The 22,717-nt window shown below is 39.8% G+C and overlaps 1 protein-coding gene across 1 annotated transcript in view; it reads right to left on the bottom strand.

The window, feature by feature from the left end:
- Positions 1–22,717, bottom strand: part of osbp2b (oxysterol binding protein 2b) — a 46,928-nt gene that overhangs the window by 23,199 nt on the left and 1,012 nt on the right. The window contains exon 2 of the mRNA XM_053325111.1: positions 16,081–16,289. Within this exon, the coding sequence (XP_053181086.1) occupies positions 16,081–16,289 (209 nt within the window). The remainder of the gene's footprint in view (positions 1–16,080; positions 16,290–22,717) is intronic.

Genomic DNA, 22,717 nt, shown 5'->3' on the forward strand with positions numbered 1-22,717 from the left:
TTATTTGTAACGGAACACCACATTTTTAGATGAGCAAAAGTATTGGAACATGTGACAGTTGTGTTTTGTTGGCCAGTTATGTCCTGTTACATTGATTATTCAAACGCTCAGTTTTAGATTTGGGTTTTGTCTGTGCAGATTTAGTTAGTTATAGTTAGAGGTGTAACCAACATGAAAACCAGAGAGCTGTCTATGGGTGAAAAAAAGCAATTGTGAAGCTGAGAGAAAATGGAAAATCAATCATTGGGCATAGCCAGTACAACCATTTGGAATAACCTGAAGAAGAAAAAAAACACTGGCTGGATTTTGCCAAAAAGTACAGAGACAAGCCTAAAAAATTCTGGGACAACGTTTTATGGACCAAAGTGATAGAAAGGCTAAAGTTTGGACAAAGAAAGGATCTGCTCAAGATCCCAAACATACATGCCCATCTATGAAACACCTGGAGGTAATGTCATGGCTTGGGCTTGCATGGCTTCTTCTGAGACTGGCGCATTAATCTTCATTGATGAAGTAACACATAATGGCAGCAGCAAAAGGAACATAGAAGTCTACAGAAACATTTTGTCTGCCAATTTAAAGAAAGATGCAATCAAACTGATTGAGAGATCCTTCATCATGCAGCAAGATAATGACCCAAAACACGCTGTGAAAACAACAAAGGAGTTAATCAGGGACAAGAAGTGGTAGGGGTTAGACTGGTTATGTCAATCTCCAGACTTAGCGCTGGAAAAGCATCACAAAAAAAGAATGCAAAAGTTTGGTGATGTCAATGGGTCACAGGCTTAAACTAAATATTAAGTCTTATTCATTTTAATCTGTTCCAATACTTTTGCTCACCTAAAAATGTGGTGTTCCGTTACAGATAATGCTATCTTCTAGGTTGTGTATCAGATCCAGATGTGAATACCTGGAAATAAAAGCTGAAATGTTGATCTTTTGTCTTATATTCATCTTTTGATGTCAAACCCAAATGTTTTCAGTTTACAGCAAAAATAAAGGAATTGGCCTCATTGTTCCAATACTTTTGGAGGGGACTGTAGCTATAACAACTCAAACTCATTAAAACTTGCCATGCTATTGACGAGAACTCACTGGTGAGTTTCTGATACTGTCAGTCATTGAACATGTGAACACAATAAAAAGATCCATGAGTCAGGAACCACAGAGAGATTGTGATCCATCATGCTAATTGTCCTTGTGCCAGCGCTACTAGAACCTATAAAGGTGGCGGTCAAACCAGAGCAGAGGTGACTTTAGGTGGGAAACAGTGCTTTTAAGTTATGCACAATCATATTTGAATAATTCAAAATGATTAGCTCAAAGCTGGCCAATAATGCGCTCTGACCCTTCTCAAAAAATGCATGATGCACAACTATGTGTATTTGTAACAAAAATAAATTTAACATAAGTTTTCATTCTTTTCTTCCCATGGAGAAGTCTGACATACTTGACTGAGAACTGATTATCAGAGTGATGTTGAATCTCACATGACGGTGCAGCTCCAAAGGTTTAACCCTTCAAAAGAGCGCTCATCATAATTCAGTTCATTACAGCAGCCGGAGTTCACCAAGAACTCCCAACTGAGTAAGAGAAGATTTCATTATCCGACTGCAGATACCAGTGATTATCAATGATTCACCCTCCAGTTTGATAAATGGACTGTACTTATATAGCACTTATCTAGTCCTTTGACCACTCAAACTGCTTTTACACTACATGTCACATTAACCCATTCACACACATTCATACACTGATGACAGGGGCTACCACGCAGGGTGCCAACCTGCTCATCAGGAGGAAATTAACCATTCATACACATTCACACACCGTTGGCGCAGCAACAGGAGCAATTTGGGGTTAAGTGTCTTGCCCAAGGACACATCGACATGTGGACTGGAGGACCCAGGAATCGGACCTCCAATCTTTCAATTGGTGGACGACCATGTTACGTCCTGAGCCACAGCCGCCCCAATAAATACACTTTCATGGTCAAGCACTCACACTTCCATTAGAAAATAGATAAGAATGAAGTGATGTATTTGTCCATTGACTGAGTGAAAAAGTCATGCAAAAGAAAGACATTTTCTGCGGGTGCTTTACCTATGTTGTGATAATGTCTAGAGCACATGTACTCAAGATTATAGTATAAATACATGTATGTTCTCATTGCTCTTTCACAATTATATGAATATTAAAACATGTTTTAAATGCTTATCTGATATGAATCAGTTATGTATAAAGAACTATCAATACATTTAAGGATGGGTTCATATTTTTTAAGTTTGTCTTGAAAGAGTAGTCAGATGCTACGAACATTGACACGTTTTTCTTGGTGTAATCATTCCTCCTGTAAGTAATAAAGGATACAATCCACAAGCTTCCTGCAAAAATGTACTAAAGCATTTATGGGAAGATAATGTAATGCTTCAGCCGTACAAATTAGTCAAATCAAGTCAATATCTTTCAAAGTTAGTGTCTGTTTAGTGCCAAATTCCCTCTTTTTGTTACAATCCTTCTGCTGCAGTTGAACAGCAAGACAAACATTTTTCAATATTCATTGGTAATATTGTTTTATGACAGACTTGAAAAATTGTGAACCTATCCTTGAAGCATTTTTTCTCTTGTAGCTTTCGTTTTCTATTTTCATCTCTCTCAAATTCCAGTCCCTGCCTAAAACTGGAGCACTGCATTGAGGACAGTGATAGTGACATGACAAGAAGATGTGATTGTTGGGTATGAGTTCTCTGTGACGGGGGGCTACAACATTGTGAGGCATCTTGTTATTCAGGCTATTTTATTTGGTCCTTATTTTGACCAACACCAACAATTCTTATTTTAGTTGCTTGGTAAAGACAGCAGGATTGTATTTAGATGATCATTTCTTCTTCCGGCCTAAAATGGATCTAGAATATAAAGCATCTAAAGAATTACATTACAAATTACAGACCCTTCCTGAAAATCAGATTACTTCATTTGGCATTGTTTTTCAAGATTTCCAACTGAAAGAAAGATTTTTTAAATTACCATTATTTTGCAAGATTTAGGAAGTTAAGTCAAGTATTTATAACACAAGAACAATAAACTGCATGTTTGAGTATTAGCGGAGAGAACCAAGATATGACTGTAAAGTGGTCAGATAAAGGCTTTCAGAAAAATGTAGTACTAGTTTGTTTTATCGTTGTTTGGAGTTGTAATTTAGTTGTCCTGCCTCAGGTTCTTTGTGTAACTTCACATTCTAACATTCACATCAAGGAGAGCGTGCTGATGGTGAAAAGTCTTAAAACAACATTGCCTATACTACCTATGCCAAAATCATTTCAGTGAACAAACAGACAAAGTGAGGAGACGGAGAGCCCAGGGCTTCAGAGCACAGCTGCTCAACTCAACATTGTCTAACTCTGCCACGGGCAAGAATAGAGATATATGAAGTGAGAGAGGTGGAAAGACTGAATGGGCAGAGACAGTGAAAGGAAAATATGAAAGCTAACACAATTTGACTTTGTTCCTCAGAAAAGGTAACAACATAATCATATACAGACACCATGAAATACACTGTAGAGGATGCTATTAACCTGCCACGAGCACTAATTGAATATTTTTTCAGTGTGAAACCCTGAATATGTTATACGCTTGTGCGTATAAAACTTTGCACACCTGCACACAAAAACAGATTCTAGGACCCTGTGATACACAGCATGTCACATTTTACAACACAACATGCAGGCCTGGCAGGCTCCAACTCATCCATATGCAAATTTGAGGTGGAGCAGGCGCAAAGGAGAGAGAGGAAATGAATCTGAGTGAAAGCAGCATGAGAGAAAGAAAAGAAAAGGGAAGGAGACTGCATGCAGTGGGAGAGCATCCCCTGCTCTTTTGACAACGTGAGGTGCTGCGATGTATAAGGAGGCTGCAGAAATCTGAGCATCCATGGCGACAGATGACAGATGACAGAAAGAGGAAGATGGATGGAGGAGTGACAACTACCTCTCCGACATACGATAAGGAGGAGATAGCAGGATGAGGAGGCTTTTTCTCGTTGAACAGACAGAGAGGAGTGTGACAGCTCCATGCTCCTGTGCTATAGCTTTAGCCATAGCTGTACTGACCCCGGTTGAGTTTACTGAGGCAGCTCGAGTTGCAGAGGGAGCGGACCGTCCCCGGCTCCCAGCAGCTCCGGCCCTTCATCCCACTCTCTGCAGGCCTGATCCCACTCCACGCTCCCTGAGACGCAACGCTGCCATGGGCCGCTACATAATCCCAGCGAGGGGGGGGCTGAGGCAGCGACTTTCTCTATTCAGCACTGCAGCATGCACACACATACATACATGCATACTCGAAAACATACATACAGGGCCACACACAATGATGTGGGGAGTGATGCAGCCGCTCCCTCCAGTAATTCCTATCTCCTCTCCTGCATTGCTCCCCTGCCTTCCGTAAACACACATGCACTCGGTGTACACACATTCACAAAGCTCGGCACATTTACAATTCTCCTCCACATGCTTCTCTCAGTGCAGTGCAGATTGGAGAAGGAGAGAGGGAGGGGAGGGAGAGAGTGAGAGAAGCAGAGAGGAGATAGGACTCAGCAGCCAGCAGTCATCTACACAACTCAGACCAGAATGCATTGCTTCCTTTATGTTACCCCCTGTCTGCTGCTTTCATAGCTTGGCAGCAAAAGTCAGCTGTTTCAGGAAAGCTAAATGGCGGAGATGGTATTAAGTCAAAGCTATCTTGCTTCAAAAATGACATCATGAGGAGCTTACACGTATGAATGACGAGGCATGAGTGATGGAAAGAGAGAAAGTGGTGCAACTAGATAAAGGGCGAAAGGTCAAATAAAAGTCATGTCCATTTCATCTCCTACTTGATTGATGCATCTCTCATTTGCTATCAGAATCTCTCTACAGTCTGACCCCCCACCTCTCCCCTCCCCTCCCCTCCCCGTCAAGGTCAACATCACTGTCAAACAACCAATACAACACCGGTCATACTGTAGTTAGCCCTTCTGACTGATTTCAACATTACTGCCAGCGTATGCGTCATACTGTACTGCAACTCAAGGTCACCTTGGCCACCTGCTGTCTCCTCCCCTTCAACTCATTGCACGCTCCTGCTAAATTACAGTACACCATGTTGTTGGTAGGATCAGGCAATTATTCAATATATTATTACTATATATCATTAATTATTAGTCATTCAATATACTGTTATTATATATTATTAATTGTTCAATAGATTACTAAAACTAATGAAAAAATTGTTTAAAAAATGCTACTTTTCTTTTACAAAGATAATTGAAAACTGACAAAGCAAGACATAGAAGATATCATCTTGGGCTCAGGGAAGTTCACTATTTTCATTATTATTTATACAATTAACTGATAAAAAGGAAAAAATAATTATCAGATGAATTTAAAATAAGACTTACTGGGGGTTGTTGATCTATATTGTTCATTTGACTTTCAGCAGAATCACACTGAGATGTATGATCATGTAATTTTATTGTTTTAGAAATGTCCTGCTCCTGTCGAAATTGACTCCAAACAAACTCAAATAAAAAGATAATACAAATATTTACATCACTTTTAGTTTTATATGTGATGTATGTATTATACATATACATGAGGTTTTTGACAATAATATTCGGATAACTACTTAATGCATGTCATCCACACATAAGGCTAAATGATAAACTTAAAATTGATCACATTACCTACATTGTGAATTTCTTATAGATGCCTATAAGAGTACAGAGTCTTTAACTGATCCCTCATACTATAATGAAGCCAAACTAAACCATAAGTCAAGATGGGAAAGGACATGTCAGACGTCTCATTACATGTATCGTTGTTGACATAAGTGTGACAGCTTTATAGATTTTAAAGTGGATCTTGTCGCCCAGCCCTATCCAGACCTAGTTGTAAGTGATATCTGTGACGTGTGTCTGACTGCTGAAGAGCCGGCTGTCTAGCCATAGCAATTTATTTGGCTCCAAAGCAGAAATTAATTGGTTAACTTTGTAAACACGGTCTCTAAGGGCCTTCGATCCTTTTTGATGAGGGTATACAAATTTTTAAACCATATTATGGGGACTGCTGTTGTAGATGCAACATGATTTCATTTGTAATTTAACATAAGATGGCAGACTGTGTGGAGTCTTTGATAAAACAAAAACAAGTGAAAACAGTTTATATCTAATGGATGCTGTGAATATCTCTGGACCATGGATAGAAGAAGAGCAAAGGCCATAACTAATGACTCAGCATCAATTTATCCTTTGGTGGGTGACAGCGTGGATAGAAAACAGTGTACTGTCTTATTCACTTGACGACTGTAAGTGAATGTGCTGCTACAATATTACATTAAGTTTGCAATGAGCCTGTAAAAATATGTGATAACAGCAAAAACAGGTACCAGGAAAGAGCTGCGGTGGACTGTAAGTGAAGTGAGGGAAACGCTGACAGGGGAAAATTGTTGGACTGTAAATAAATAACATAGTCTAAATGTCCTGGGGCATGTTAGAGAGGGCACTGAAGCATGAAGCTTTGATTAATTTCATACTTGACCTTAATCACTTCTGTTCTTCAATACAGTAAGTTTAACCATGTAGGAAGAAAGCCAAATCTGGATAATGGGAACAGCAGGCCTTATCTGATGTACAGTAACTACTCATTTTATCCACTCTCTTTAAAATACATCCTATTTTTAAATGTGTTTTTGAGTTTCAACTGTTGTTTATATTCATTCATCATTCAGTCATTTTGATTTCAATTTCATTTGGCACTGTCTATCTGTCTATCATTGTCTACCACATTTTTACCTTGCGAGACAGCTGGATTCGCGACACTGATGGGTCCAAACCAGTAGTGGTTGGGACACGTGCAAACTTGAAGCCAAGACAAGATTAATTCTGAATGATCTCATGAATCCAGCTGCCTCACAAAGTAACTTTCATGTGCCCACATAAATTGTACATGCATATAAAGGACATGTACAATTCACATAAACATATAAGTTATATATCAATGTTTTAATTATTTATTATTATTTATTATTTTGGGAGCTTTAGACTTTAAAAAGAAGACAAATAAATACTGCACCATAAAGACTCTTATCATCTCCAGGAGAGGTATCAAATTTTAATAATATCTCTGAAGTTGCTCCAAATATCACATAATATTTATTTGAAAATCCCAAAGTTAAGATATTCTACGATATTCACATTCCCCCATTTATTTGCTGGAGGAGAGACGGTTGAAGGCAAAACCATCTGAAAGACAAACTCGGAGAAAGATGGTGTTTAAAGAGCACAAGTAACTGTCTCATTAAGCCTATTACTGCATAAAGAAGCAGGAACTGAGCCACTACCGACAGCCTGAATGTGAAAGCACTGAGCTCATTAAAACAGTCAAACAGTACAGTCCAAGAGGAAAAACACAGTTTTGTCTAGGAAAGAACAGGAAAGATGACATTTTATAGCCACAGTCTGAGTTAGAGACCATTTAAAAGATTAGGTTATGTCAGTTCCAGCTGCAGCAGCCATATAGAGGTTATTGATCCATGCCAGAAGACCACATTATACTACAGTCTGTGCTGCTTCACTGTCGCTCAAAAGACAACAGAAGACCACTTCTATGTGAGAACTAGAAAGAAGGAAACAACCGCAGTGAAACACAAGTCGACACAAAGGTCTCCTAATGGACTGGTCCTCCTCCTGAGGCAATAATAACCCGCTCATCCAGAGGAGGAGGAAGATCTTTAATTAACCACAAATGTACAAGTTACAAGTAATTGCCTCCTGTGTCAGTCTGCACTAACTGGTAGTTTGGAGACCATGCATCAACTTGATGATTTTAATCACAGACACCACAGTTCATATCTATGCCCCACACACTAGAGTGAAATTACAGACAACTCGCATTTCACTGGGGCAATGAATCATCCAGCCGTGCATGCACTTAATCATCACTGACAAATAATCTGAGGTCCAGGTAGCTTCTTTGCATGGCAGCTGCTGCTGTGGGAACCATGTAGCAGCACCATGTATGTTGTCCATTTGTTGTTCGTTCTGTGTGTGTATGCGGTTTCCATTTTATCAGCTTTGTTTTGGATGTATGGTCATCTGCATCTTCCTGAACATTATCCCTGTAGCTGTAAGAAGTGTAGGTACATTGAAAACCACTAGAAACAACATAAAGCTGATTTTTATATCATATCCGACTTACAATTATCTGGGACAGACACACACATACTCTTAGAATATAAAACATATTAAACTATGTAAAATGAACCCAAATTGCCTTGATCTCTACAGCAAAATGGTCCCAGTGGTGCAATTTTCATGATTGTAAAAGATAAAAATAAGAGTTATGTTCTGACTGGAGACCTTGTTTAAACTTTGACAGCCTTGCTCTTTTGAAAGTATGTAAATTAAGGAAGTGGCACGTCATCTTTAAAAGTAATAACCTCGACTGAATGTTTCCCATACCAGAGCTGCAGAAATGAGCATTGTTGTGAACCACTGCTCATTAAAAAATAGTTTCGGCTCAGTGATATTTGTGGGATGTCTCACATGTACCATTTCATAGGCTTAAGGTCATGTCTCTGACTTTCCAAATGGCAGAATTTCACCAATCAAAGCCCCTTTTTGTGAGTGAGACTTGTTTTTGTGCTAGAGTGAGTCATTATCACATTGTGTGACCTGACCTCTCTGTAAGATTTATAACTACAGCCACCTTTATATCTTCCTGTAGAATTTCACAAAACAATTAGAAAGTTATGAGCAGCTGCAAGTTGTCCAGACCAGGCCATGAGCTCGAGATTTTAAAAGGTGATTTTGCAATCAGACTTGTAGATAACAAAGTCCTTTAGGGACTGTTAAATATACTGAAACATTTCTCTTTGTTCCATTTACTTCATTGACTGTCAGCTGTTTGAAGTCCATGCTGTAATGCAAACCTGAGGTGGCATATATATGACAACAACATGGACCATGTCACTGTTGTAATATATACCTCATTACATGTTGCAGTGAGGCATGTGTGCTGTTGTAAAGCATACCTGTCATTACATGGATTGTATCACCTGGTTCAAATTATACCTTCTTTCTTAGAAACTGTTATCCTATAGGTTCACAAACAAGCTGAAAACATGTTTAATTAAACCTGAAAAAGAATTGTCATTTGTTGTGTGTTTTATTTATATAACTCCAAGATCATGTTTGAACAACAATAATGGTGGAAAATCAGCACATTCTTAAAAGTTAAACTCATAACTGGTCAATCGTGGTAAAATACAAAACTGTCTCCATTTAGACTTTGCTTAAAATATTGTCATTAATATGACCTATGATTTTCTATTATCAATATTATGTGACATCCTCTCTGTCACACCTACATTCTTCATGTCACTAACTCCAGAGCCAAGCAGGCAATAAACAACAAATATAAATCTATTTCTGTCTGTCCAAAGTTTCCATTCCAGACAACGTTTTATGAACAAAAAGTGTCTCTTCCTATTCCAGCACTACTGAGCACTCCTGCCTGATGTTGTCTGCTACCAGCCCTGCTTCTGCTCTGCTGACAGGAAAGAAAGACAAGAAGAGCTCAAGGAAATGAAACAATGATGAAAACTAACGGATGTAAAAGGACCATTAGAAAAATGTTCTTCATGATCAATCACAGACTACAGATCAGACTGCTCAATCAAAATGGTTACAAAACAAATACAAAACCATTCATTTTCACAGTGTATACCAATATTGTAGCTTCTAATTTTAAGCTCAGTTGGTCTGTAATCATGTTAACAGTGCTGAAATAAGAGCTTGGCTAAGAGGAATAAAATCTATGATTTTTGTTTTCAGCACACACTACCCTTGAAAAGCCAGCTTTAACTGATTTGTCCAGTTGTGGCCTTTTTACAAAAAAAACAATATCAGGCCCACTGTGGTAGATTGCAGTGCTGCGGGGGAAAAAAGTTGATGTTTGTAAAAAGTTGGCATGAACGGCTGCAACTGACTGAAAAAGCCATGTTACAAATCCTCTAAGAGTAAAAAAAGAAGGAAAATGGAAAAATGAACCACCAATGTCCCACTTGACTGATTGGCAAGATGTTAAAGCAATACAGTGAGCGACAGAGAGAGACTGTGTGTCAACTGGGACACAATGCCAGCGTACTAATGATTTCAAGTTTTCATGCAGCATACAGCAGGTCATCGGACACGCTCGGGACACACAGAGTCGACAAATCCTGATACAACAAAGGGCAGCACAATAATACCAGTAATGGATTGTGCTACAGCTGTCAACTGACTGTATGTAGTCATGATTACCATAATTTACAAATCCATGAAGCTGACTTACAGTACGAGACAAAAGGCGAGACCAATACAAACTCAATACATATTATCTAAGCTTATATTCCCACACACAAAATCATATAAATACACACTCACACATACTCACACACATGCAGTACATTATTAAGCAGAAAGGAAAATAGAAGTATCAAAATATCCTGTTTTATGGTCTCTGTTTTTATGATTCCAATAATTTACAACTCTGTTCTTGTGCAGTAGAGAAGTTTTAGATTTAGTCCAAAAGAGCTGAGAACATCCTAAATATGTCAACACAACTAAAAAGCACAAATAACTATCACACAACTTGTCTACGTGACTTTTCCGCCAACCTCAAGACAGACAAGAAGAAAACCTGTAACTATGGTAACTGTGCACATCAAAGACTGTGTCAGCTGTAGCGTCACAATGCTTAGGAGATGAAAAAATGATTAATGATTCAATTCGATAAAACATTTAATTCATGAAAACGAGATTAAAATGTCTTTGATCTTTGTTGTTGAAAAGAAAAATCAAAGGAGTAAAACCAACAAAAAATTAAATTATTTTTTAAAATAGCATGCCAAAATGACCACTAACAGGACATTGGTTGCTACAATTTAAATGTTTTCAACTGTTTAACATCCTTAAATATCTGACAATCTAGTATAACACTCTCACCTGCTGTAGTTTACTGTAAAAGACCTGTAGTTTACTCTTTCACATAGAACGGGGGCTGGGGTCATTTTGGATCAAGGGTAAAAACATTTGTTGAAACTTTCATTGAAAGGTGCTCAAACATGCAGAAAGCAGCCAATGTGCTTCCTTGTGATTTAAAATTAGCAGACGACATACAGTAGTGCAGTGTTCAGTGTTAGCCCAGTAAGAAAGCTGTATTCATCTTAGATGTGTTGCTTAGCGTGGCAGGATAAGAGGGGAAGTATACCATCATTGCTCTGTTCAAACAGCTCTCACCTACTCAAGGCACGTTTTTTGAGTCCATTCAACATACATGGGCTCAACATCAAAGAATGTTCCTGTGATGTATAAAATAAGACAAGAAAAGAAGACTAGAATGAAGAGAGAGGGAAAGAAGGTGGGAGGGAAAATTAATAAGAGGTAAATATTTCAAATGTAGGAGGGAAAAGCTGCTTTAAGTTTGAAACTGGCGGTTCTCTGTAGGAACAGGACAATAGGTTTAATGATTTTCAGTTGTTTAGCCGATACTTTAGAACAAGACAGACAACAACAATATAGATTCACAATGGAAATTCAAAGAGAAAGACAAACAACTGAGAGAGGGAGTGATGTGACATGTGACTCTATGATCGATGTGTCTGCGTGGCTAACAGTGGTGGATGGGAAGTGCAGTTCAGAGAGGGAGTGTGAGTTCAGAAAGGTCAAATCCATTACGAGACAGCATAGGTTTGATTTCACAGGGACAATTGCCCGTTTCACTCACTACAGATTGCACGGACAGATACAAGAAATGAGTTAAACACGGTTGAAACACATGGTTGGTTAACTACTTGGACAGTCAGTGTTTGTGATCTTTGTCTCCAGTTCCTACGTCATTGGGGGGATGAGCGGATCTTGCAAAGGGACCTCTGTCAAACCTGTGTTGGCACGTGTTTGTCCAAGAGAAACAAGGACGAGCTATTTGATACACAGACTCTGCTAAATTAATTGATTAGGATGATAAGCACGCCATCTGTCATCTCATAACATCCTCTCACAAGCTCACCGAGTGGCACGTCACAATGGATACTACTGCAAATAAAGCAGTGTCACATTGATGAAGCTCATATTTATATTATATAATGTTGCTAAACAACAGTAAATGGATTAAGAGTACAGTATTTGCAGATGACAGACAGTGAAGAGGCAGTTTTTGGCTCCACGTACAGACGAATACAGGTTTGAATACTTTCCAATAACAGTACAGAGTACAACAGACTTTATTTAGAATCCATCCGAAAACATTACTCGCTTTATCGGGAAACCGTTAAAATCATTTTGTGAGTCATGAATATATTGATGCATTTGTTTAGTGGAAGGGAAGCTACTGTACACATTTCTGGTCTAAATGTATTACCATATTGATCATTGTAATAAAACTATAAACACAAAAATACTGGATCCTCCAACTTGAGTCTGCCTACACAGATTACTCTAATTCTCACAACTGAATATTTACACATAATAAAAGAGCACAACAATTAAACAAACTGATCATCAATTTCTTTCATTCATAGCTAAAAGAGAAATATGTGTACATGTTACATTGTTACTTCTTAAATAACTCTATAACAATGTTTTTCCAATTTCCAATCTGAGTTTGTCTCCTGAATGAGCTTCAGTGATTTCTGTGACATACTGTATGTCAACTGTAAACATCATAACACTGTAAATCACAGATGCTCTTGTTTTGTCCCCCACAAATCAGCTGACACAGACCAACATAATACACAATACTAAATTAAAACACAACATTAAGGGAAGAAAAGCTGCATACTTACAAGAGGGAGACTTGTCTTTATCCTGTTTCTATCACCCCCTCCCCAGACTTTACAGGACAATAGCAATGTTTTAAGCAAAGGAAATGGGTGACGAGTAGAGAGCTGGGGAAAGCAGAGGGTCACTCCATTCAGAACTAAACCCTGCCGGAAGAAAAGGCGAGTAAATGGCTTACTAGGCGAGATAGAAAGAAAAAGAGAGGGAGGAGGGCGGGAAAACCAGACAGTGAGTGGGGGCGACTGGAAGAGAGAGGAAGAGCGGGTGCCAGAGCGAATGTGAGAGGAAGAAAAAAAAAGAAGCAGAGAGACCGTCGGGACCAGGAGATAGGAGGAGAGAGGGAGGTGTGGAGAAAACGAGTAAGGAAGCGTGTTTAAGGAGGCATTCCTAATTTGTCCTCAAATTTTCCTCTTTGATATTCTCACTGTTTCAGGACCATGGACAGAGCACCTCCTTTTACTGTAAAAGGGAGAGTGAGAGTTTTTAAAAAAAAAGAAGATATAGAGAAAGAATGAGAGGAAGAAAACAGATGAAAGAGAAGAAAAATGGATGTATTTATCGGTAATAAGGCAACCCGTGCAAGTAAATCATGTGACTACAAGTGTAATCACGCACAAACCCAGAGTCAGTTTAAACAGAACATCACATCAAGGGCTGTCAGATTGATTTAGAGATCAATAGATCAATGCACTGCTGTTTCGAGAACTCATGATACACATCAGCATGAGTCAGTGTGGTATAGGCCCAGACACACCGCTGATTGGATGACTAGTTTCAGCATCTCGAATTTCTCATTTTCTCCATTAAACTTCCCGTGAACATTTCCAGTTTACGCTAACGTACAAATTGTCACTCATGTTAAGTCCAAACAAGAGTGTGTGTCAGGCTCAGAAATTCAAATAAACAGTGGAGCGAGTGAATCCATGGGCTGTGATTGCACTTTCACAAAGCAGTGGCGAAAAACAAGGCAGGTGAACCCATGAGAAGGGTCATGATGAAGGGAGGGGAAACACTGCCACCTGCTGAACAAATGCCTCAGATTGCTGTCAGTAGCTGAAGTGGGCTGTTAGAAATTCAATACAAGCCTAAATTAAAAACACTCACAGAAGGAAAGGCAATTTACAAGAGGAGGCTTATAAATAGAAAGGCTGCAGATGTGACAACAGCACTAAATTAGATATTCAAGTAACAGGGCTCAAGTCAGCTGTACATAGAAAAGAATGTCATGGCCAACAGAAAAGAGACTCGAGAGCCAAGTAGAGACAGGAATTTTGACAATACTCAATCAGATGTAAGATTGTTCTTTAAATACACCACCTTACTCAGATGAGGGTAGAATCATTAGAACACAACAGAAATGACCATGAAAGAAGAAACTAGATTGGAAATGTTTCTATCAACACACACATGGTGTGCTGAAGGTATACACTGTGTAGGAATCCCTTGATCTTGAATGAAGGTACAATGTCACTGATACCTTTTTGTCCAGCACAGTGAGCAAAGGCTGGGATGAAAAGTTTAATTTTAATAAACACTTTCAACAAATACAGTCATTCACAGTAGTATCAAAGCTTTATTCACTAGTCGCATTAACAGATACTTAATTTTCTATAGACTTAATTTTCTATAGACAGTGTCCTTTTTCTCATTCTCTTAAATCCTCCTCCCACAGATAGATTAGCTGTGAATGGATTTTTTTTAACACAAAGACACACGCTTATTCTTTCTCTGAACTTTAAAGCAGGCAATGAATCAAAGCTACAACAAAGTACAATCTCTTTCCGCAAATATAAGTCTAATGCACAGCAGGCAGTTATAGCACAAATGCAATAATTAGTTTAAAGTTTTGTAATTTTATATAAAGTATTAAGCAGAAATACAGACAGACTCTGAGTGTTAAACTCTGCAACTTGTGTCACGAAAACAAGAGTAAAAAAAAGCCAATCCCAGTCTGGACAACAATGGCACCAATCATTCAAAACAACAAACAAGTTTAAAAGGCAGGTAAGTGCAGCAGGTCATCTCAGAGCATCAGAGCATACCATCAAAGCAAAACATCATCTTGCACTTTCTGTCATATCCTGTTAGTCCGAGACGAGGTTACCTGATGTCAAAACTGGGTCAGGAAAGGTTTCTCCACAACATTTCAAACAGATACAGTTTTCTTTTAAAAAGGTATTTACAACAAATGTCCCCATTTGTAGTTGATGAACTACTCCTTTTGTAATTTTCCAGGCAAAAACACAAATTAGATACACAAAGAAAGCTACTGTGCGCTCTGCAAAGGGACATTATTTAACACAGGACATCAAATTCCGGTGGCCTATCAGCTTTATCTGGACAACTGGCCATGCTGCAGAAAATATGCATACACAAACAAACACACAATGAGATGCACACACATCAAATACTGCAGGTGGTTCAATAGGCTAACCTTTTCAAAATACAAATATACTAGCATTCCTCTCCTGCTTACTTGAACTGGTGTGCTAAAATGCACTCACATTCTCTCCCAGTCTATATTTAGTGATGTGACTTTCAAATGGAGGCCAGAGGAATATATAGCCTGTTCCAGTCTCTGTGGACCCTGTCTGCAAAAGACTGGGGGCTCTGGGATAGTGCCAGGGTGAAAAGTGAACAAAAACGGTCCTCCCAGGGTTTTCCCACAGCCTTTGACCAGCAACACCTAATACAGCCATACAAGAACAAGTTCCCTTGAAAAGCAGAGTGTTTTGTTGTCAGGAGAACAAAACTGCTTCTCACCGTACCATTAGCATACTCTGGTTTGTTTTCCAACCGGGCTGAGCAGGCAGCGCTGCCCTCTCCTGGCTCACACTGGAATCTGAATTACATTAAAGAAGGAGGGTGTGAACTGAAGCACCAGCTGTGCTGAATATCAAATGCCAGGGCTGAAGGCCAGTGGCTGGAGGAAAATCAAATATAATCAGATATCTGGGCTGGCCTGGGGGCCGTGCTGAACATGTTGAGAACAGTCCTGAACATACCTTTTTTTACATTTACAGGCATCTTAATAACTGAGCTAATAAAGTAAATCACAAGATAAACCCTCCCTCTCATGTTTGTTCAGACTATCAGCCCAGCCTTTATTTATCAAGGTCAGATTCTTGCACTACAGCCTCATGGGTGTGTCACGCTTTTGCAGCTTACACTTACACTATAAAAAGCATGTCATGCAGATTAAATTTTCCATATAAGTAGCTGCTTACCAGATTGGTCATTCATCATGCGGATGGCTTTAGCCTTGGCCAACTCCAGTGCTGTGACCCATCTCTGTCGCTCCACTTCTGTGCTCGCTTTCAGGTGGTATGTGCGGCCACCACTGCTCAGGACAATATTGCATGCATCCTCTGTGTCGATGTGTGCCGTGGCTAGGTTGATTGTTCCACGACACGTATGCGCCATCTCTGCCTGCGTCCTGAGACAGAAAAACAGGCAGAAGAGGAGACAGGGAAAAGAGACAGAGAGAGTGAAAGACAGGTAGATAAAAGAAACAGCACAAGACAAGTCTAGTATTTATGTTGTTTATCATCATTTAGGCTATTTAGAAACTGTCCATTCAAAAAAACAATGTTGAAAATGATGAATACATTTCAGCAAGGCTACAAAATGTATAGTTCAATTAAAATCCCTGTGGCAAATAAGAGCAAGCAAGGAGGCAAGGCAGGATTCATTGAAAGTCACATTGAAAGCCAAGCAGGAGTGGAGGTACCTGAACATTTCAATTAACATGCAGCTTCTTTGTAGCACATGAACCTTAAACTTGCATTAGCTAATTCAAAATGAACCGCAGAGGTTGAACTTCTAATTCAGGCAGTGTTGAGCGGTGGGTATTCTGTGTAGCCTCCACTAAGACCAACTGTTGCACATTCAGTGGGCCACAGTAATCTAGATAACAAGGCCATTGTCTGGCTCTAAGCCTCTGTAGTGAACAAAACCAAACAAAGAATAACAGTGTGAACAAAGAGGGAACAGAGTGTGAGAGATGGTTAAAAAGAGAGAGAGAGAGAGAGAGAGAGAGAGAGAGAGAGAGAGAGAGAGAGAGAGAGAGAGAGAGAGAGAGAGAGAGAGAGAGAGAGAGAGAGAGAGAGAGAGAGAGAGAGGAGGGGAGGGGAGGGAGAGCCAAAGCAGCAAAGCAAGAGATTAGAACAAAGAGCAAGGCAAGAGGGGGCTGTACGTGTCTGTGCATATACAGTGTGCACTGTTCAAGTCTTAGACAAACGTATACTGTTACGTTTCCAATAAGTTTATTCTATTAAATCATGGGCTGCATAGCCTTTATGTGCAAGGACAGTGTACACAACTGCAGCAAAAATGTAAATACAAATGAACAACTTCCAAAACAGTGAAATACATCAGAATTTATAAAGTAATATAATTAATCTACATAATGACAAGTTTTCAATAAGGTCCTTGTTAGAATTGAGTTACTACGACTAATTTGATTAACTGAAAGAAAAGGAACATTCAAGAGAAACACAGCGTTTACAGTTCTGTGGTGGGAGACTGGCTGACTGACATTCTGTCATGGTTAGACAAACTAAGCCATAGGGCAGAGATGGAGCATCAAGACCCTTGGAGGGCTGAGTCTACGCAGTCGAGCCACAGACGCCTGATGTTGCTGATTAACACCCTCAACCAGACTGCAGCAACTAATCAGTGAAATCACATAGTGAGGTGGTTGTTTCTAATGAAGCAAACATAACCTCAGCCCTCAGTGTCACATGATCACCCATCCATACTTTTCAGAACAGTCACTTGCACTTGAAGCATGCAGCCATGCAGTCATGTGGATGCATTTGTATTTTTCTGTGGGTGCTAACATCCATTCATCCCTCTTCACTGAGCTCTCAAGGCCACAGGCAGCTGCTTCTCAGCAGCACTAAGCTCTACGCCAGCTCCAGTCTCAGTTGACATTGACAACGTGGCAGCCTACTTATTAAGTCAGGTTGAAGTGTATTTACAAGTTCTACCAAGCAGTGACTTCCCTCACACCGCTTCCACTGGCTAAAGTCAAGTCTTGTTGTAATGCCAAACCAGAACAAGTGCTTCAGTGTAATGCTCCTCTGCTGGCACTCGGTGCACATCAGCTGTACAGACAAGAACGCGCTGGGGCCATGCGAATCCTTGTGGAGGGCGGGCAGGGTTCCTGAACAGCCCAGTTCCCAGCTTCGCTTAGCTGCAGAGTCCCAGCTGTAAGTGGGTCAACAAACTGAATGTGCTCCTGATGAGTAAGATGAGATCCTTGATGATCGCTTCTGCACTGTGAGGAGGCGAGGCCATGCAAAGGCCATGAAATCATACAGTCAAAGAAACTTCAAAAGCTGAGAAATAGAAATAAAAAACTACAGGGGCGTTAATGTACTATTAGGGGAGGAGGCAGAGGTGAGTGGGGGCAGCTGAGGGCATGAAAGGGGGGTCCTGCAGGTTGTGCTGAGCCAGGCGAGAGTTGCAGTGCTTTACCTGTCCGTCCCCTGTGCACACATCCTCATAAAACACAAATCCACCGATCTGGAGCATGTAATGACAGAACAACAACCAGTGAACAACACAGAACACACCGCCATAAGCATGAGGAGGCATACACAGACAGGCAGAGGAAATAGGGCACAGTACGCAGAGCATGAGCATATAGACAGGTTTTGTTGTGGCTTGGGGCTGTAAAAATCACAAGACACAGAGGGAGCGAGCCAGAGAAACGGTGGGGAACATGTCATGCTGGAGACAGAAAGGAAACATAAAGACAAGGAAAGCAAAGCAGTGATACAACATGACTTGACCTGCTGACAGACTGAAACAATTAGATGGTGAGAAAGATGGCAGGCTAGACTCCCTGCTCTCACCTTCATATGAAAACGTCTAAGACCACCCCCCACCCCCACCCCCGAAACACACACACAGACACACACACACACACACACACACACACACACAGAGACACACAAACACACTTTAACCTGGTGCTAAGGCCAACGGAGAGGCCATTAACAAGCATCCACGTCTCTTGCTCCAGTCACTCTGCTGATGTGTGAGGCTAGTGAACAGGGTTCAGGCCAAGCTCTACCCTCTAGCTGGGCCCAAAGTTGGATGCCCTCCCCCCTCCCCTCCTCTCACCAGCAACCTGCACCCAGGAGCCGAGCATGCCAGCAGTAACAACACTATAACCTGACTCTCCAAAAGGGACACAAACAGTGCTGAAACCCCCACTGAGCACTTAAACTAATACTATGTAGTTACTCTCCTGTGGCTGAGAAGGAAACATGGCATGGCTGCTCTACTATCAAAGACAAGGCTGCATTCACTGATACAGCAGCTCTGATAGCACTCAACACTTTAATGCCCTGTAATCTTCCCTAAAGCACCAAGCCGGATTTACTTTAAGAGGTGAGTAAGTAGTTCTGAGAGTATTAAAACTGGGAGGAAAAGTCAATTAAGAAATTAAAAATTAAAAAGAAGGGAGAAAGGAGGGTCAATGATCTCGTCACATGTCCTGCTGAGAAAACGCACACAAATAAAAAACACAAGACACGAGGTTGACAGGGAATAAAAGACAACCTGCCATGCACTGTCAGACAAAAAAGTAATCAATAACAAGTGCATCTCTATAAAACTCATTACAATTTAACAGAAGCAAGTGCTGAGTGAGGCAGTTCATCCACAGAGTCAAAGCATTGATTGCCCTTTGGCACCTCAGCCACAAGGTAGAGAGCTAAGCTTCTTCCTTCACAACAGGGTGCCTCGGGAATGAAAGTGATCTCTCAGATTATTGGCTGGACCTGTAATTGGCATTCAGTAACTATTGATGTATGGGAAATATGAACTGGCTTTTTAAAAGGGCAAACAAATATTGAACACAAAAAATCAAACAACTGATCAATATATGTAGGACTACATGTGACATTTGGGCTTTAAAAAGGTACATCCTCTTATGATAGAGATTGATCAGTTATGAAATTGATTAGTCGCCAAAGAAAGAACAAACACTTTCTTTGGTTCCAGCTTCTCAAATGTGAATATTACCTGGTTTATTTGGTCTTCTATGACAGTAAACTGAACATATACCAGTTGTGGACTGCTGTGGACAAAACAGACTTTCAAGGCTGTATTTTAGTCTTTGTAAAACGATGATTGACATTTTTCATCGTTTTCTAGACCAAATGGTTAATTGAGAAAATGATTGTGAAGTGAAAAAAGTGAGCAGCAGCAGTATACAACCTTTAAAAATGGCATCATTCATAATTGTAGAACAAGAAAGAAATGTGCTACAGAAAGTGTACATCTGAGATGCGGCACAGTTATCATTCGACATACAATGAAGACACTGCATCTAACGTGCTGTCGTGTCTGTCTTGCTGTTTCTCTTTTTCCTTCACTCACAAAAGAAGTGCAGACAGTCGGCCAGAGAAGGCATAGACAGAGACACACAAAGCCTCAAGTCAGACACACAATGTGGTCTGCCAGGAAGACATCAATAGAGGGGACAACTCATGCGCTTCACTGCCTCTGTGCTCAGATGTCGACGGGCTGCACCTTTACTTCAGGGACAGCAATCACCTTACAACATAATGGACTATTTATAGAGGATAGAGGATAGAGGCAACAGGCGTCTTTCCTTCTGTGGGCAGGATTTGCACTTTGGCTACCATACCTCTGTGTCAAATAACACTTTGGCAACAACAAAAGACAATTGGGCTGCTTGAGAAAGTGTAGCAGTAGGATGCTGTGGCACAACTGTAGCATGGGATGAAACGGGCTTGACATGAAAGAGCACTTCTGTTTATTTCTCTGCTAGCATAATTAGTGAGGAATGTTCTTTACTATATCTAAGACTTTTCATGTTTTTTTTGAAGACTGCATGTTGAAACTGTAGGGCTGCATCGTGAGTCAAACTTTTGCCTTGCAGTCACAGGAGACAGACTCTCAATAGTGACAAGGATTCACTATGCACAGTAGTCTTTAAATAAAGCAGTGAATGCCTTCTTGCTTTGCCGATTCTGCTCTTGAACCTCCCACTGAAAGATGACATTTGAAAGGACAATTATCCTAAAGGAATAAGCTTAGTGTCTCATTCATTATTTTATTACTGCACGCATTTACAGCAAGCATTAACACATTTAAGGTAGATGTTAGAAGGGGTTTTTTTTTAAATAATATCTGATTGGTGAAGGCATTAAAACTTCACAGTCACAGCTCTGACTAATAGTACTGTCAGTAGAGGAAGGTGAACTCCATAGAGTCTATATACATTCTGCTGTGAACCATTTAATTAGGAAAAGTGGGTCAGAGGGGTGAACATCTGTGGCAACAAGTAACTCTCCGTCTCTTCTTTAATGTGGACCATGTATAGGTGGTCTGTTTTCAGCATATAGTGCAAAAGGTCTGAATGTTGAGTCTATTCTGCACTGGTATACTGGGCAATCAAGACTCTGACACTGGAGAAAATGGATAGCAACATTAAGTGCACTAAGGGCAATGTGATCTAGAAAGCGATGAAGTATTTGAATGTTGACAAAAGCTGTCAAGTAGTACCAACCATTAAACACAGCAGTGCACAGCAATGAAAGCAAATAAAAAGTATCAAGCTCTTGTTTAGCAAAGTGGTTTAAACAGTCCATTTATAGCATCTCACAGTCTTCATCAGTGAATGAAGCTGACTGAGATGAAAGCCCCAGAGAAGCGAGTAAGTGCTCCTTTAAATTTGGGATTATTGTGTCACCAATGTCATTCCCAAGGTCAAGGCTGACCGTATTATTACATCAATACATCAATCATAACATCCATCAAGCTTTTCCTCATACCAGACCTTGTGATAGTTAATTCACTTGCTAGTAAGATGATGTTTATTTTTAAATGAATACATGTTTTTTTACAGCACCGTGCTCACCACAGATGTTTAGATTTGTTTCAGACATTCAATCACAGACATGAATGATTAAAGATCCCCTCCAGACATGTTTTAAGACATATCAAAATGTACTAATTTGAATAATAATTTGTGTCTGATATGTTTTTTTTCCATATAAAACAGAATCTACTCCTTCACCCTCATTAAAAATCCAGAATCTATGAAAATGTAAATATATTTACTTCCAAAAGTTTAACTGCTGGAGACAAGTTGTTTCCTACTTCTCTGAAAGCAGGAGACAGCTCAGTGTTTGTGCGCTGGAGCCTATCATGTATTTGTGTAAGTTGCACACTGGACCAGGATCACTTCTAAAATAGTTGTGATGTCAAAAATCATGCTCATAGGCCCGCCTCTTTAAAAATCTCATTTTCAACAAGCTCACAGAAACTTTCCATTTTCAGCAGATGAATGTGAAAGGAGCCTCAGTGTCAAACTCTGCACATACGTCATTCTACAGTGAAGCTCATACATCCAACTGAAGGAACAAGAAGAAAAGACATTTTAAATGAATGTGGAATGCAATTAATCCAATTTGCTGTCCGATCAACACTCACCAGAATCTGTTTATTAGCCAAGTATGTGAACATTAAGGAATGTATCTTAGCGTTTGCTCCAACAAACACAACATAAAAGAATAAAAATATGATCAGAGTTGAACATGAATTACTAGAATTGAATTACATTTTTAAACTGTAAAAATGTATTTAGTAAATGGAATAATAAAGTTTTGAAATGGGATATAAAAAGGTAGAATTCATAGCACCAACAGGTGGACAGTCAACACTAACATACTGTTCATATCCTGACCTTTCATAGTATGGAGCGGGTCATCTTTGATCTGGCTCAAGTAGGCCTATCCCTTAATAATTAGTCCCTATGCCAAATTTTAAACCACTAAATATTTATATCATATAGACACATATAGTTTCAGAGAGCAAAGA

The sequence above is a fragment of the Scomber japonicus genome, chromosome 9 (genome assembly GCF_027409825.1).
Source record: "Scomber japonicus isolate fScoJap1 chromosome 9, fScoJap1.pri, whole genome shotgun sequence".
Lineage (NCBI taxonomy): Eukaryota > Metazoa > Chordata > Actinopteri > Scombriformes > Scombridae > Scomber > Scomber japonicus.